The 13,416-nt window shown below is 38.8% G+C and overlaps 1 protein-coding gene across 1 annotated transcript in view; it reads right to left on the reverse strand.

Moving 5' to 3' along the window:
- The window catches only part of ryr2a (ryanodine receptor 2a (cardiac)), a 195,641-nt gene that overhangs the window by 30,959 nt on the left and 151,266 nt on the right, over window positions 1-13,416 (reverse strand). Inside the window, 19 exon segments of the mRNA XM_015362834.2 lie at window positions 2,866-2,916; window positions 3,468-3,519; window positions 4,012-4,118; window positions 4,495-4,591; window positions 4,694-4,806; window positions 5,002-5,136; window positions 5,779-6,111; window positions 6,603-6,662; window positions 7,173-7,343; window positions 7,716-7,808; window positions 7,953-8,040; window positions 8,192-8,432; window positions 8,924-9,244; window positions 9,656-9,786; window positions 10,021-10,102; window positions 10,286-10,524; window positions 10,849-10,909; window positions 12,049-12,098; window positions 12,908-13,029. Of these exon segments, the coding sequence (XP_015218320.1) occupies window positions 2,866-2,916; window positions 3,468-3,519; window positions 4,012-4,118; window positions 4,495-4,591; window positions 4,694-4,806; window positions 5,002-5,136; window positions 5,779-6,111; window positions 6,603-6,662; window positions 7,173-7,343; window positions 7,716-7,808; window positions 7,953-8,040; window positions 8,192-8,432; window positions 8,924-9,244; window positions 9,656-9,786; window positions 10,021-10,102; window positions 10,286-10,524; window positions 10,849-10,909; window positions 12,049-12,098; window positions 12,908-13,029 (2,547 nt within the window).

Here is a 13,416-nt window from a genome sequence, read left to right on the forward strand (position 1 = left end):
TTACTTTAGAGACATTTTCATCATAAACCAAAACACAGCATAAGGAAACTGGCTGGTTTAAGTCACACAGCACAGGACTTTAGATAGAAACCACAATGTTATGTGTTTCAAATAGCAATACAGCACTAGTACAGCAGATTCCCTTGAGGATATATTTGGTTAACTACCTAGCGTATGCACTCAAATACAGAGCATCCATTTCTAGGCAAGCTGAATTTCTGAAAAAAATACCTTACTTCCGGCATTTGTATACTGTAGCTTAATACTGTATAATAACACAACACTGTGCTTACAGAACCGAGCTCTGCAGAGATCATGCAGCTTTGAAGGGTTCTGTTTCACCAGTTTTCAAGAGAAAAAGAACAGAAGGTCGTGAGTGTTTTACTGTACTGTACTGTATATCAAGTTGCATAGAGCCCCATGAAAACAGGTAGCCCGTCAAATGGCATGGTGGGTAGAAGCTCTGTTTAATGGGACATGAAACAGTAAATTAATATCATGTCCACAACACAACTGCTGAATCATGAATGGTTTTGCCCAGGAGCAGGAACGCCAGCAACAGCAGCAGCAAAAAGGCACAACCGAGGGTGAGCAGCAACAGCCTACGGTATTGCTAACTTTGCTGCCTTAAACTTTCCATCTGTATGTATGCAGGAGACATGAGAGGATGGAAGAGGTTTCAAAACATGAAGGCCTTTTTACAGAATGTGATAAAAAAATAAGAACGATGGGTCCAAACAAATGAACAATTCTTCTAACTAAAAGGGGAAAAAAAAAGAAGATGCAACCAACACAGACACTAAGTGTTGTTACCAGAGAGTTTTCCACGTTGCTGGTAAATTTGTTGCTTAAATCTTTGATAATATCGTGCTGCGGAAACAAAATTTAATCATTTCATACTACAATAGAAAGCTGCTACTCTTAACTAACCAGAGATAAAATACGGTAGGCCGAAATAAAAAAAGATGGAAGCTTTATGAACAGCCTTGCTTTCCTCAGCCATGCTACGGCTCTGTGATCTGCCTTCACGTCTCAACCTCTTCCTCACTGTAACTATGCCGTAAAGAGAATAACAGAAAGAACATGAAACAAGGCAGTGCGATTAATTGTTATTCAACAAATTAAAGCTGCACTAAATGACTTTACAACTTGATCGCATATCTTTAAAAAAATAAACATCCTTTATCTGTTTGCTGGTCATCTCATGTAAAGCTTTCACTTGCTAGTTTTAGAACACAAATTTAACATGAACAAAATGAAATTTGTATTTAAACAAAATAAACACAGATATACTGTATCTTATTGAAGATAAGACTTTCATACTACAATTGGAGGGACTCCTAAACTTGAACATCTGAACTCTGTTTACATAGTGCAGCCTCAATTCTCAATAATGGTAAGGCTGATACAACAGGACTACCAGCAGAGCATGCAGCTATTGTCAGATTACATTTTCTGCACTTAACAGATCAGAATAAGTGATAACTGTTTAGAGTGACCCACAAATTGTTATTGTTATTATTCTACTCAATATTTCAACAACATCAACTTACAAAGGGGTTTCTTTGTAAATTGTATATACTGTATTGCAAATCCATGATTCTTTTTCTATATTCCTAGCCTACAATAATTCTTCAACATCACATCAGATCATATACCAGTTACTCTTACTATACAACATAGGTGCACAACACCAATGGACCAGAGGACCAGAAGTCATAATGATTCACTTTAAATCAACAGCTAAAGACCTTTGCAAACTGTTAAACTTGTCCAACACACCTAATATATAGTTCAATTAGATCTTTAAGACCTAAGGAAGAATGAAAATCTGAAGACACTGTGGCCCAGTAGGACTGGAGTTGTGCACTATTACTATAAAAACCAAAGGGCCTTTTATTTTTATACTGATGGCTGTGTAGTTTAAAACTGAGCAGTTTTGAAAATATTGCTTACTGCTTTATTTGCTCACAATGTGAACACTGGACATTTATCGGTGTTTAATAAACAGATGCAACCAAAATGTAATCTGATCACAATAATGAAATAGACAGTTAATACCATTTGATATGTAACTGTATGTAATGTATCAGATGTATTAAAATGTATATATTCTTATCATATATGGTGTAATAATGAATTAAATACTTTATACAGTAGAATGTAGGATTACCAACATGTTCTCTAAAAATACTGATTTAATTGTGCACTGGAACACTGCTTTGAGAGAAACTTCTGTGATACAACAACAGCTGGAGAAGAGATCTGTGGCAAATTTATTTTGAAAGGCGGTAATTAATGTTTCCATAAAACACTACACAAGGAAGGTAAAGGACAAACATTTTCGTCTCTCCTCAAACCTCCTCTCTAAACGTGAGCGTGAACTCTAGGTTAACTCCATTAGCCTTCCAGAGCCAGGTGATAATCTGGTAATTAATCATCTGTGAGAAAGGGGATATTCCTTTTAGCCATGCAGAAATCAGCAGTGACACACCTCTTGGCTCACATGCTGAGCAGGACAGCCATTAAAATTCCAGATTGAACAGGGTCCACGACGTTTACCCTTTGAGTGGAGTTTATTCATCAGTGTTACAGGGACAAACGGTATGACGCACATACTTCTACAATTATGCATGATACCAATGTGTGTTTTCTCAAGATGGCAATGAAGGAGGGGCCGTGAAAGATGAAAGGAAGGGAGAAGGGGTTTCAATGAACACATTTCATTATCAGAGTTGACTCACAGCACACAAGGTCCAGGGCATGCCAGCACTGTGCCATGTCAAGCTGCAGTTCAGCCATGGGCAAATAAATCGGAAAATCCCCAAATCCCCCAAAAAAGAGAAAGGGAAAGATATCACTTACTTCAAAGCTCTTCACCTCTTCTCCATCCTCATCTTCCTCATCATGGCAACTCTGGCGATATCAGCCATGGACAAAATGAGTAAGTAAAAAAAGGCACAAGTTGTGAGTGTAAGACATATTTCGTTTTTTTTTTTATTCTCTGTTGTTATTTAGGTTTGCTCTTACTGTGGTACTGTAATTTGTTTAGTGTGAGAGAAGCTGTGTGTAATCTCTGAAGTGTGGTGTGGTCGGTGGAGGAGAGAAGGCAAGGCTCACGCTGGGTCTGTTATTCTTCATTTTTCTGCTAGTTTTTTTAAAGTAGCAGTGTATCCAGTTTGGACTCCTGAGAAAGGGCATATGAAGTAATGCTCTGAATAATTATAATCAATAAAGTTTGATAATCAGCCAGTGAAAGTTCTGTTTTCCTTCCTTCTATTTCCTTCACAATGCCTAAAACGAACCCAGGAGTTTACATATGTTTGGTCGTTGTTTTTACAGGCTGTGAAAATGTTACTCTCATAGTTGAAACATCTGACTGTTTAAATCAATCAGTAAGGTATTACTGTACTGCATATGCATCTTTTCCAAAGTTTAAGACTACATTTTATTTGAAATGGGGGTACCTTTGCCATAATGTCAGCATAAGCCATATACAGGAAGTCTTCCTCCAGCTTACTGTTTGTAAAAGAAAAAACATTGTATAATATAAGAATACATGCAAGTGCTTATACTGTATTAAAACTAAATACTGCCCTTTGAGACTTTAACCTAATGCAGAGTTTTAAGAATTAACCCTGTAATACTGTTAATTCTGTTAACACAGCAGTACCTGTATGACTCCTTATGAACAGCCTGAATTAACCTTGAGCAAAAACTACAGGCTACAGGAAAAAAAACGCTCTACAGTTTTAGCACATTACACAGTGTGCCATATTCAGGTCATTCTAACTTTCATACGGATCTTCCCTAATTAGTAACATCTGTGATAAAATGAAAAAAGGGGATTTTGTTTTAAAAATTGTGAATATTTTAAGCTGTAGCAGTGTATCCAGTTTGGACTCCTGAGAAAGGGCATATGAAGTAATGCTCTGAATAAATATAATCAATTTCCTTCTAACTGCCCCTGCTGTGATCCTCTTACACACTCTGCCCTGACTCCAAACCCACCACTTCTCTGTCAGCGCAGTCCTACTGAAAAGTAAGATGAGCTGATGCAGAGGATCAATTCGTTTTGTGCCTTCATCTTCCTCGGGGGGATCTTCTCTTCCTGGTTTCTGAAATTTAAATACAACATCACCCCCACACTGAATATACAACATTCTCTTCTGCATCTAATAACCTCCCCTATGCCTATGGCAGCTACATTTAACAAGCCTTTTATAAAATCTAAGATTGTCACTTTCAATTGTTTTAGCTATTTACCAAATGGTGGCTTGCAGGGTTAGCATGCACAATACACTCAGCCTGAATAACACAATATAATGCTGTTCTGAAACCTTTAACTGCACAGTCATTTGAATTTTATCACAGGAAAATATTTCTACGTTATGGATGTTACAGTCCTTTCACATCAAATCTATGTGCTGAAGTCTTCAGCTGTATAATTGACTACTTCTGAACGCCTGCCGTAAAAGCAATGATAGTACTTACAGCCAAATCTTCAATTAACTTATCTTCAAAATAATGCTCCTCTGTTTCAATCCAAGACTTTTCATAACCTTGCAGAAAGAGGTTGACAGCCCTATGCCTAAGAGGTAAAAAAACAGAAGAATATCAGCTACATCTATCTTCCTCTTTTTCCGGTTCTTACTGTAGAAAACTATGGCATTCGGCAGGCTTTGGCACTTACCTTGGAAGATTATATAAAGGTGCCATTCTAAAACAAGCCACCACTGCCCTTTTCCTTTGCTTAGAAAGTAGCTTGTGCCACACAGCCTTCTTACTTCTCTGTGGATGTTCAACCTGTGGAATACGTTATTCTCTTAGGACGTTCTAAAACATGTTTCCCATAAAAGGTGAGGCAAAGATAACCTCTCTTTACGTTTCTGTTAATGCTGGGGTCTCACAAAGAGATGTTAGCTCTGCGGTATTTTCCGAGAAGGCGAATTCTACAGAAGCACACGCTTCCTCAACACTTCAAACCTTTTGGGCGCCTACCTGCTCCAGGTGAAACAGCACGTGTGCAATGTCAAGGACGCGTTCCACTGTTTTTTCTGGATCAGATGTGTCTTCAGTTCTATTAGGCAGGTCTTTATATAAAGCCATCTGCCACCTGATGGCAGGATCCTCCAGCTAGCACACAGAAAACAAGTCACTCAGAGCCAAGCAGACAAACCCATGTGAGAAAAGTGCATACACAATTGTGCAATGAGTATTGTCAATATACTGTAATTAATTGTAAATTACATGATTCACAAATCAAATCTTTTTCTATTACAGCATTTAAAAGGTGCAATTAAAACTATATTTTTTGTAAAAAGGATCCCATCTTCATTTAATTTCTTTCAAACTAAATTGTGCTTCCTGCTGTTGGTTATCTTATCACATTAGTCAGGTGTGTTCAAGCACACACTTTCATGCTACATGTGAGCTTTCTCTCTCCTAGTACAGCACACTAAAAACTTTGTGGTCTGCTCCTTCTTTACACTACACTCCCATTATCGGGACAGGAGTCCCAACAATGTCACTCCAAAGAATATACAGTATAATAATCTAATCATTTTAATTTGGGAGGAAAATAAGAATAGCAATGATTACTCACAGCTCTTGGTGTGGCATTAAAACAATATCAACTTAATCAGACTTCATAAACAGCAATGTATTGTACATTACCTTATACTCTATACAGTAAAGCTAACAATTTGAGAACATTGGAAGATTTTTCTAATCACATAGCTATAAAATATAAAATACACATGATGAGTGAGTACCCACCAACATTTTGCTACACCCAAATATGCTCTGCATTGCTAGCTGCCCATCTTTCAGGCCTTTCTTTATCTTGGAAACTGCAGTCTCTGCTGGCCTTGTCTGAGTCTTAGAGTGCTTCACCATTGACACATAGTCCACCGAAGAGGACTTTTTAATGGCAGACAGAGGTGTTTTTTGAACCCTGTGTGTGGTGTCGAGGGTAGCCGAACGCTTTCGCAAAGGCAGCCTTTTGTAGCCAGGCAGCTCAGAGCTGGCAAGCTTGGGCTGTCTGCTCTTCATCCATTTCATCACTATGATAAGCTTCTTCACCAGTTTCTTGAAATGAAATACTCGATACTGATACAGGCAACATGCAGACATGCACAGGAGAGAGAAAAAGAGAAACAGGCCAGGTGAAATGAAGAGAAACACACAGACAAGAGTGACAGAAAAAAATGGATGGCCAGACTGACAAGTTTTTTTCACATGTTGAAATTTAAGGCTTCATCTTCTATGAGTGTGAATAGATATCTGAAGTTTTTATTCATTTTTTATTCACTCATACTCATGGAAAAAAAAAAACATTACTATTTCGGAATGCTAGTTCTGAAAGAGGGCACTGTTTAAAAAAGATGACAAGATACCCAAATGTCAACATGGAGGAAAAAAACATTTTTCAAAATTTCTCCCATTTTGTACACTTTAAGATACAAAATGGCAAAATGATCTTGTGTTTGCATGCTTTTGAGGTTATTGAAACACATCCAGAATGCGTTAGCTATTAATAAACTGAAAGACAATGAAAGGAGGTACAGGTTAGACATTTGTACTCCACTACCTTAACCTACCTTTCCCTGAAGATGAAGATTATTCCGAATAATGTCCCTGACTTCATCTTCTGTATCTTTCTGTTTATGAGGATGAAATATAGTCAGAAAACAGCTGTTTTAAGAAGTCACAACAACCTGCTGTTTGCTCACATAGAGTGGGCTCCATGATGAGACTAAAGCTGCTTTTTCTAAAAACAAGCTCGGTTTTGCTCAATTTCTGGAGCATGAATGATACTTTTGAGCTATGGCTACATACATTATTCATTACCGTGTGCATGCTGCTTACTTTTTGATGCTATTTAACAAAACGGCTGTTAAAAAGTAGAAACACATGGTACGGGACCCTATGTCTTCTGTTTTATTCCAATTATCAATTACCTCATTGCAGTAATCATTCGCTTAATTAAACCTTTGTTTAATTTGTTTTTTCCATCTCTTAAAATACAGCATGTTAGCTTGACAAAAATAACAATGACAATTTCTGAGATATGATTATTATTCTGTGCATAGCACACAGGTAAGCAGGGGACTGGGAAGCCCTGATCTATAACATCCATAAACGCGAAGGCGCCGCAGGCAGATACATACTAGACTGAACCTGTTCTTGGCCAGTGCAATGAGCTCTTGGTCACCGGGAGCACAGATATTTAATCCAACTGGGAGTAATCTCTTCAGCGCAGCAACGATGAGAGAGGTCTGCAGGGAGTAGCGGTCTCCTTTCCGCTTCAGCTTCTTTCTCTCCTGGTCTGAAACTGCCCCCTGTTTAACAGCACAGAAATATTTGTATGCCAAGAAACGCATTGCACAATTTCTTTCTTTTTTTCATGTATTAGTATAGGGTGGAAATGTGGCCATATCTTCTCTATTATGGTTAATTTTATACAAAAAGTAATATGTTTTTTACATTTTAGGCATCCTTGTAAGTAATGTCCACACATGTAATGCGTGACCACAATGGAGAGAAAAACCAAACCTTCTCTAAATATTTCAAACGAATACTGTATCTATCGTACTGTATATACCATGTGAGTGTTTAGGTCTTGAAAACCTTTAAGAAAACCTTTGAAAAATAAATGACACAAACAGTCTGTTCGACAAATGACTTTCCTTAGAAGATGCAGAACTCCTCACCTTGGACATTTTGGATTTGGTGTCAGTGATCAAAAAAGACATGTTGTTGATTTCATTCTGAACCACAAAGTTCTGCTCTTCCCTTTTGAAATTCTGGATTGAAAAACAAAATCATTGTTACTCAATTTTAAATGAAATTAAAATGTAGTCATCATAAACAAATACAACCATGGACACAGCACTTGAAGAGTTTGTTCTCAGTTACAAAGAGGATCAGCTGTTCAGGAACTAGCTTACATGAGACTTTGCCCAGAATATGAACACTTCTGCCACCATGCGAAATAATTCTTCGGCCTCTGCACTAGGTTCTTTCAGCCATTTTGCCCTACAAAAATGAAGACAAGAGACTTTAACTTAATGGGAATAAATTACAAGATATAAAACCCCCACACACACTTCTAGACAAGGACATTTTCAATTCCTTTTTTTTAACAAACAGGCTCCACGTCACTGTAGCCTGAACATGAAGTCCTCACCTATTATAGTCCACAAATCTGATGAGGAGAGGGTAAAAGGCGTACAGGTCCCGGACGAGGATGGTGAATTCATCCAGGATGAGAAGCTCTGCTTCTGACATGTCACCCCTGCCCTCTGTCTTCATGTGCTCCTCATCCAGCAGCACTGTGGCCGCCTTCTTCTTCAGCTTCTCCATCAGGGGCAAGAAGTGTGTCTTCAGCAGCTGGGCCTTGGCTTTACTGATGATGGGCTGAGAAAATACTGAGAGGCACACAGGGAATTCAGAACTGAAGCACAGACTCAATGGCTTGTCTGTGCTGCAGTATATCCTCTTCTACTGCAGCTATGCTGTAGCCTGTTCTAGGACTAGTGGAATATTGGATTGTCCATTTCTCTTCTATATCTACAATTATCAGGTAATTGAAATGTGGGCTGCAGACAAATCCTGTAATTAAATGGATTGGAAGTTACAGTATCTGACCACCCCTGTTATTCTCAGAAATTGTCTATTGCATGAACTTTAACAGACCACAAAGTACTGTACATCAAAACACTAAAGGAAACTGTAACCGTGAACAGTACACATTTATTGTCATAATTTGCAGTTTATCTGGAGTGTGCTCATATCGATATGCAAAGGGTCATATTCTTTAAACAGCATTATCTTAAATGTTATGGAATTGCAATCATCATTTGGAATACAGAAACAGGAAAACAGGACAAAGCAATGAAAGAAAAACAAAATCCAACACCTGCCAGTCTCTTCATCCAGGCCCCCTCATCAATACCCAGGTTGTTGTAAATGATCCTCAGAATGTTGCCCAGCAGGGTGTTCATGTGCTCCGAGGTCAGGGAGGTGCAGCACATGTCTGCCTTCTCAGGGTTGTTTTCAGGCCCGTGGTCCCACCAGTGAGACATGTAGCTACACAACATGGGCAGAAGCACCTCCATCACATGGGGCATCTGGGTGTACCGCATCCCTGACTCCGCTAGCTCCATGATCTCCTCCAGAGATTTCTCCAGAGACGGGATGTTAGGACAAACCTCTTCAACACGGGCTGGCAAATCTAGAGCTTTAATAAGAAAAAAAAACACAAGGTTTCCTTTAAAATTTAAAGAATGCTCAGAAAAACGTCTGGCGCGCTTTATCTACATTGCTGAGATACGAAGGAAGAAAAAAATGGGCATTTTGATGAAAAAAGAAAACCATGATTTCACATGCCACTGTGCATTTTGAACGCTAACTAATCATCCCTGGGAGCGTGTCATTTTTCAACGTAGCGTTTCATCGGCATCTGGCTATGGTTATTATCCTTACAGCTGTCTTGTAAATTGCTGGCATCAGTTATCAGAAACAAAGCTCAGAGTATCATCAGAGTTACATCTCTCGGGCCAAACTGGGCATGAGTACTGTAATTTCTGCTTTATGAAACTCTTTTCTCTCTCATGACATGAAGACTGACTCACTGCTGAATGGCCCTTACCTGCCCTTTCTCTTGACCCTTTGGTATTGTAGATGGAGTAGGTGTTATATTTGTTGAAGTGCGGCTCCAGAAATGCTACAGGAAAAGCTCCAGAAAAGGCAGCAAGACATTCTCCAAGTGCCGGCCTCTGCCTAAAGAGAAAACACTCATTCAGCTTTATTTTATTAAGCACTGAGAAGCATGGATGATTTACAGTAAATCATGCTAAGTTAATTCAAAATCACTGACTCATGTCAATTCATCTTGGATTTTTTTGTTCCAAGATGAATTTTGGCTTATTTTGAACTAAAGGTGAAACACGAAACAGCTTCCAGTTGTAGCTTGTGAGGCGAACTACAGTACATTAGCATGCCTACAAAACATACCTCTCCACATAAATGCTTTTGCTTGTCCCAAGAGCATACAGACTGTTGAGTATCCTGTAGCATGAAACCTGGACATCATCCACTGCAAAGAACAGAACAGATGCACTTTGCATTAACAACACCAACACAGGTTTCATACTGTATGTTTAAATATTTCAACTATTATGATACAGTTTGAAGCAGTCCTTCACTTGCTCAATGACATTATTATGTTTTTGAAGAAAATAAGACGAAAACAGAAAAAGGGAGTTGTTGATACACCTACATATGAGGTCTTCGCCAAACAGGTTCTGCCCGACGTGCTCGAAGAGCGAGGAGAGGACGGGCAGCAGGGCCACGGTGGTGTAGTTGATGATCTGGGTGACGCTCCTGGGCTGGGCTCTGGTGTGAGTGAACTGACCCAGCTTCAGGTTCTCCATCGTCCTCTCCAGGTCCTCCGCCGCGTTGTCAAAGAAGGCCCGCAAGGCCGCCTTCACCGAGTCCAGGCCGGTCTTCATCACGGTCCTGAAATCAACATGAACGCCACAGTTCTTCCCCGTCGGCAAGCAGCTGCGCCCAGAGGCAAGAATCACACCCCAGAAAACTGTTTCTATTTCTCAGCTTGTGATACAGCCCCATTGTCATCTTCTTAATAGAGCAGCTAAATTTTGAAATTATACTGTATACAATATTACAGTGTATGCATCTGCATAATATTTTACTCCCGGTGGCATTTTTATAATTTACAGAACAAGAAATGCCTTGGCAACAAGGTTTATTGTTCTCCTACAGCTTTAACACAGAGCTGTCACAGACTAATACTGTAAGAAAAACAGTAAGGCAGAGTACCTGGCATCCAGAGTTTGGCCCAATATGTGAAGACAGTTCACAATCGATGTTGCATCATTTCCTAAAATCATATAAAAGAGTTAACCTGTTGATCAAAACAGGAAAATAACTGATCTAAACCTTAAGTTAATGTCAATAACATTCACACTCCAATGGTGGCTTCTGTACTGTATGTGTACTCAAGTAATCAAAGACGAGCTGCATGCAGTGCTGCAAGATCCAGCTTTGTATCCGACAAACTACTGTCCTGGTAAACATTTTACTCCACAGTAGCATAAAAAATCTGCCACATCTTCAGAAAAATTCTTAGCATAAAAAATAACCATAAAATGAAAGCCTTGGTGTCTATCCAGAATCTTGTAACTCCTGTAAATTTTAACTACACTCTAATAATGTGAAAGAGCAATGCAGTTTGCAAAGTTTTCTAAAACATTTGTGTGGAAAGTCTCTGACTTTTACACAGGTGCATCCTGGCTGAGTATATCAGCCAGCTTTATTTAGGTATTTTTAATGAAAATGAAAAAAAAACAATACACTAAAATGTGCTTTTCAATTATTAACTGAAATGAAAACTTAAGTCCTGATTCAGCAAAGCCCAATGACTTCTCATTATATACTTTACACTTTTATTGTCACTACCATACTATGGTAAGTGTAGGTTATATTCTCAAACACTAAGAACTGAGTAGTGTTTCAATTATGCTGCCCAAACCTTAACAGAAGGAACACAATGCAAAGAAATGACAGACTGATAGCAGAAAAGCATTTAATCCTTCAAAGAACTGCTCTGTTTTCACAACTTAAAGAGAGAAACCACTACTCATTAAGAAATCTTCAGATTACAGTTTCCTCTTGAGATGCACTGACATCTCACTGAGGTCTTTCTGGTTGGATCTTTCTTTTTTATGTCACCCATGTCCACAATATAAATGTCAAAAGGCTTAGAAAACTTTGCAATGTGACATGCTTCATCTACCACCAGTAACATGACTTTCTATAGCAACACTTTAACTCCTAAGCTCGCTAAATCAAGGCCTTGCAGCCCCACAGACTGAAGTTTCTACATGGGTACATGCTGGCAAACCATGCAAACAAGGCCTTGGAAAGACATGACAACAGGAAGGGAAAGAACAACTCCGGGAACAAACAGTAATGAGTCTAAACCAAGGGGGCCACACTTCATATCCACACTGTCCTTACCAAACAGGGATATCCTATGCCTGACAAGAACTCCAAGTTTGCAGAACAGGCTGAAGACAAGAGAAGAAAAAAGAGAAACAGAGAAAGGGGGAAAAAACTAAAACAGCTGAAATGTGAGCAAAACAAGTGATATGATATAACACAAGAAGGTGCTAACATTAAAAGAAATACATAACAGTTCTGCAGAAACTGGGTTAGAAAGAGGTGAAACTTGTAGGGCACTGTATGGTTAGGCTGAGGACCTAGCTGGGTAAGTAGTATCATATAATTCCCTGCTTAGCAATACTACTGTAACTATAGAATTAGAAGTACACATAGAAGACGCTTGAACTTATATGATATTAAAGTTCTAAATATATATAAGAACATGACAATGAATATGCTCAGCTGTTAGAACAGAATGTTTAAATATTGTGTGGAAATTCGTCATGAAGAGATTCATTAATTCAAACAGGAAGGCCAGTCAAACATGTATTGCACTACAGATATTTTCAAAGGAAAAGACCTCAAGACATTTTGAAAAAGTTTAAAAAATGTTTAAAAACATCACAAATAATTAAACGTCATATGTCTTCCTCATGGTCACATAAAGTAAGAGGGAAAAAGCGTACTCCTACTTGACATTCTTATAAACCAAAATCTCCACTTTACAACATGCATACTATACAGTATATAATTTATATACAGTATGTCACGGTATCAATGCCCGTGTGGATACTTTTCCTCAAAAAATGACCAATCTTGTGATTGTGTGCTGCGTGAGTTTCACAAATGGTTATTTCCTTTCCCTCCATCTACAGTGGCGGTTTTCCCTCCCCGCGCATCTGTCCTGAGCTGGGAGTGTAGCTCGCGCAGTTACCTGGTGACCATCTCTTTCTCCTTGTTGGAGGCATGTCCTCCGCTGCTGAGGGGCCGGTTGGCTGTGGACAAGAAGTACAGCCGGTGGTTCTTGAAGTACTGGTCAACCAAAGGAAGGACTACCTGTAGTGCAAGCCAGAAAAACGTACTGTACCGGCGAGGTAAACGCACTTAAACTCAACACACAGGTACTGTGCACATCAAACGCCCACGTCTATAATTTCTGACAAGGCTTCACATTTCTTTAAATGGATGTTGTTGCAAGGTAGCAATTTTAATTGCATTTTGATTAAAACTCCTATTTGGGAGACCCAAAAGTGTGGACAAAAGAAATAAGAATCAACTGTATACTTTTTATTTTTGCATCGATAAAAATTATTAAGTGGAAATAATTGGTTTAGCCACTGTTATTCAGAATGGCATTATTTGAAAATAAGCCTTTCACCTTCATTTTTGTAATTCAGTTAAGACACAACAGGGATTTACTCAAATTTACTATTGGTAGATGTG

This window comes from Lepisosteus oculatus, chromosome 17, assembly GCF_040954835.1.
Source record: "Lepisosteus oculatus isolate fLepOcu1 chromosome 17, fLepOcu1.hap2, whole genome shotgun sequence".
In the NCBI taxonomy this organism is placed as follows: domain Eukaryota; kingdom Metazoa; phylum Chordata; class Actinopteri; order Semionotiformes; family Lepisosteidae; genus Lepisosteus; species Lepisosteus oculatus.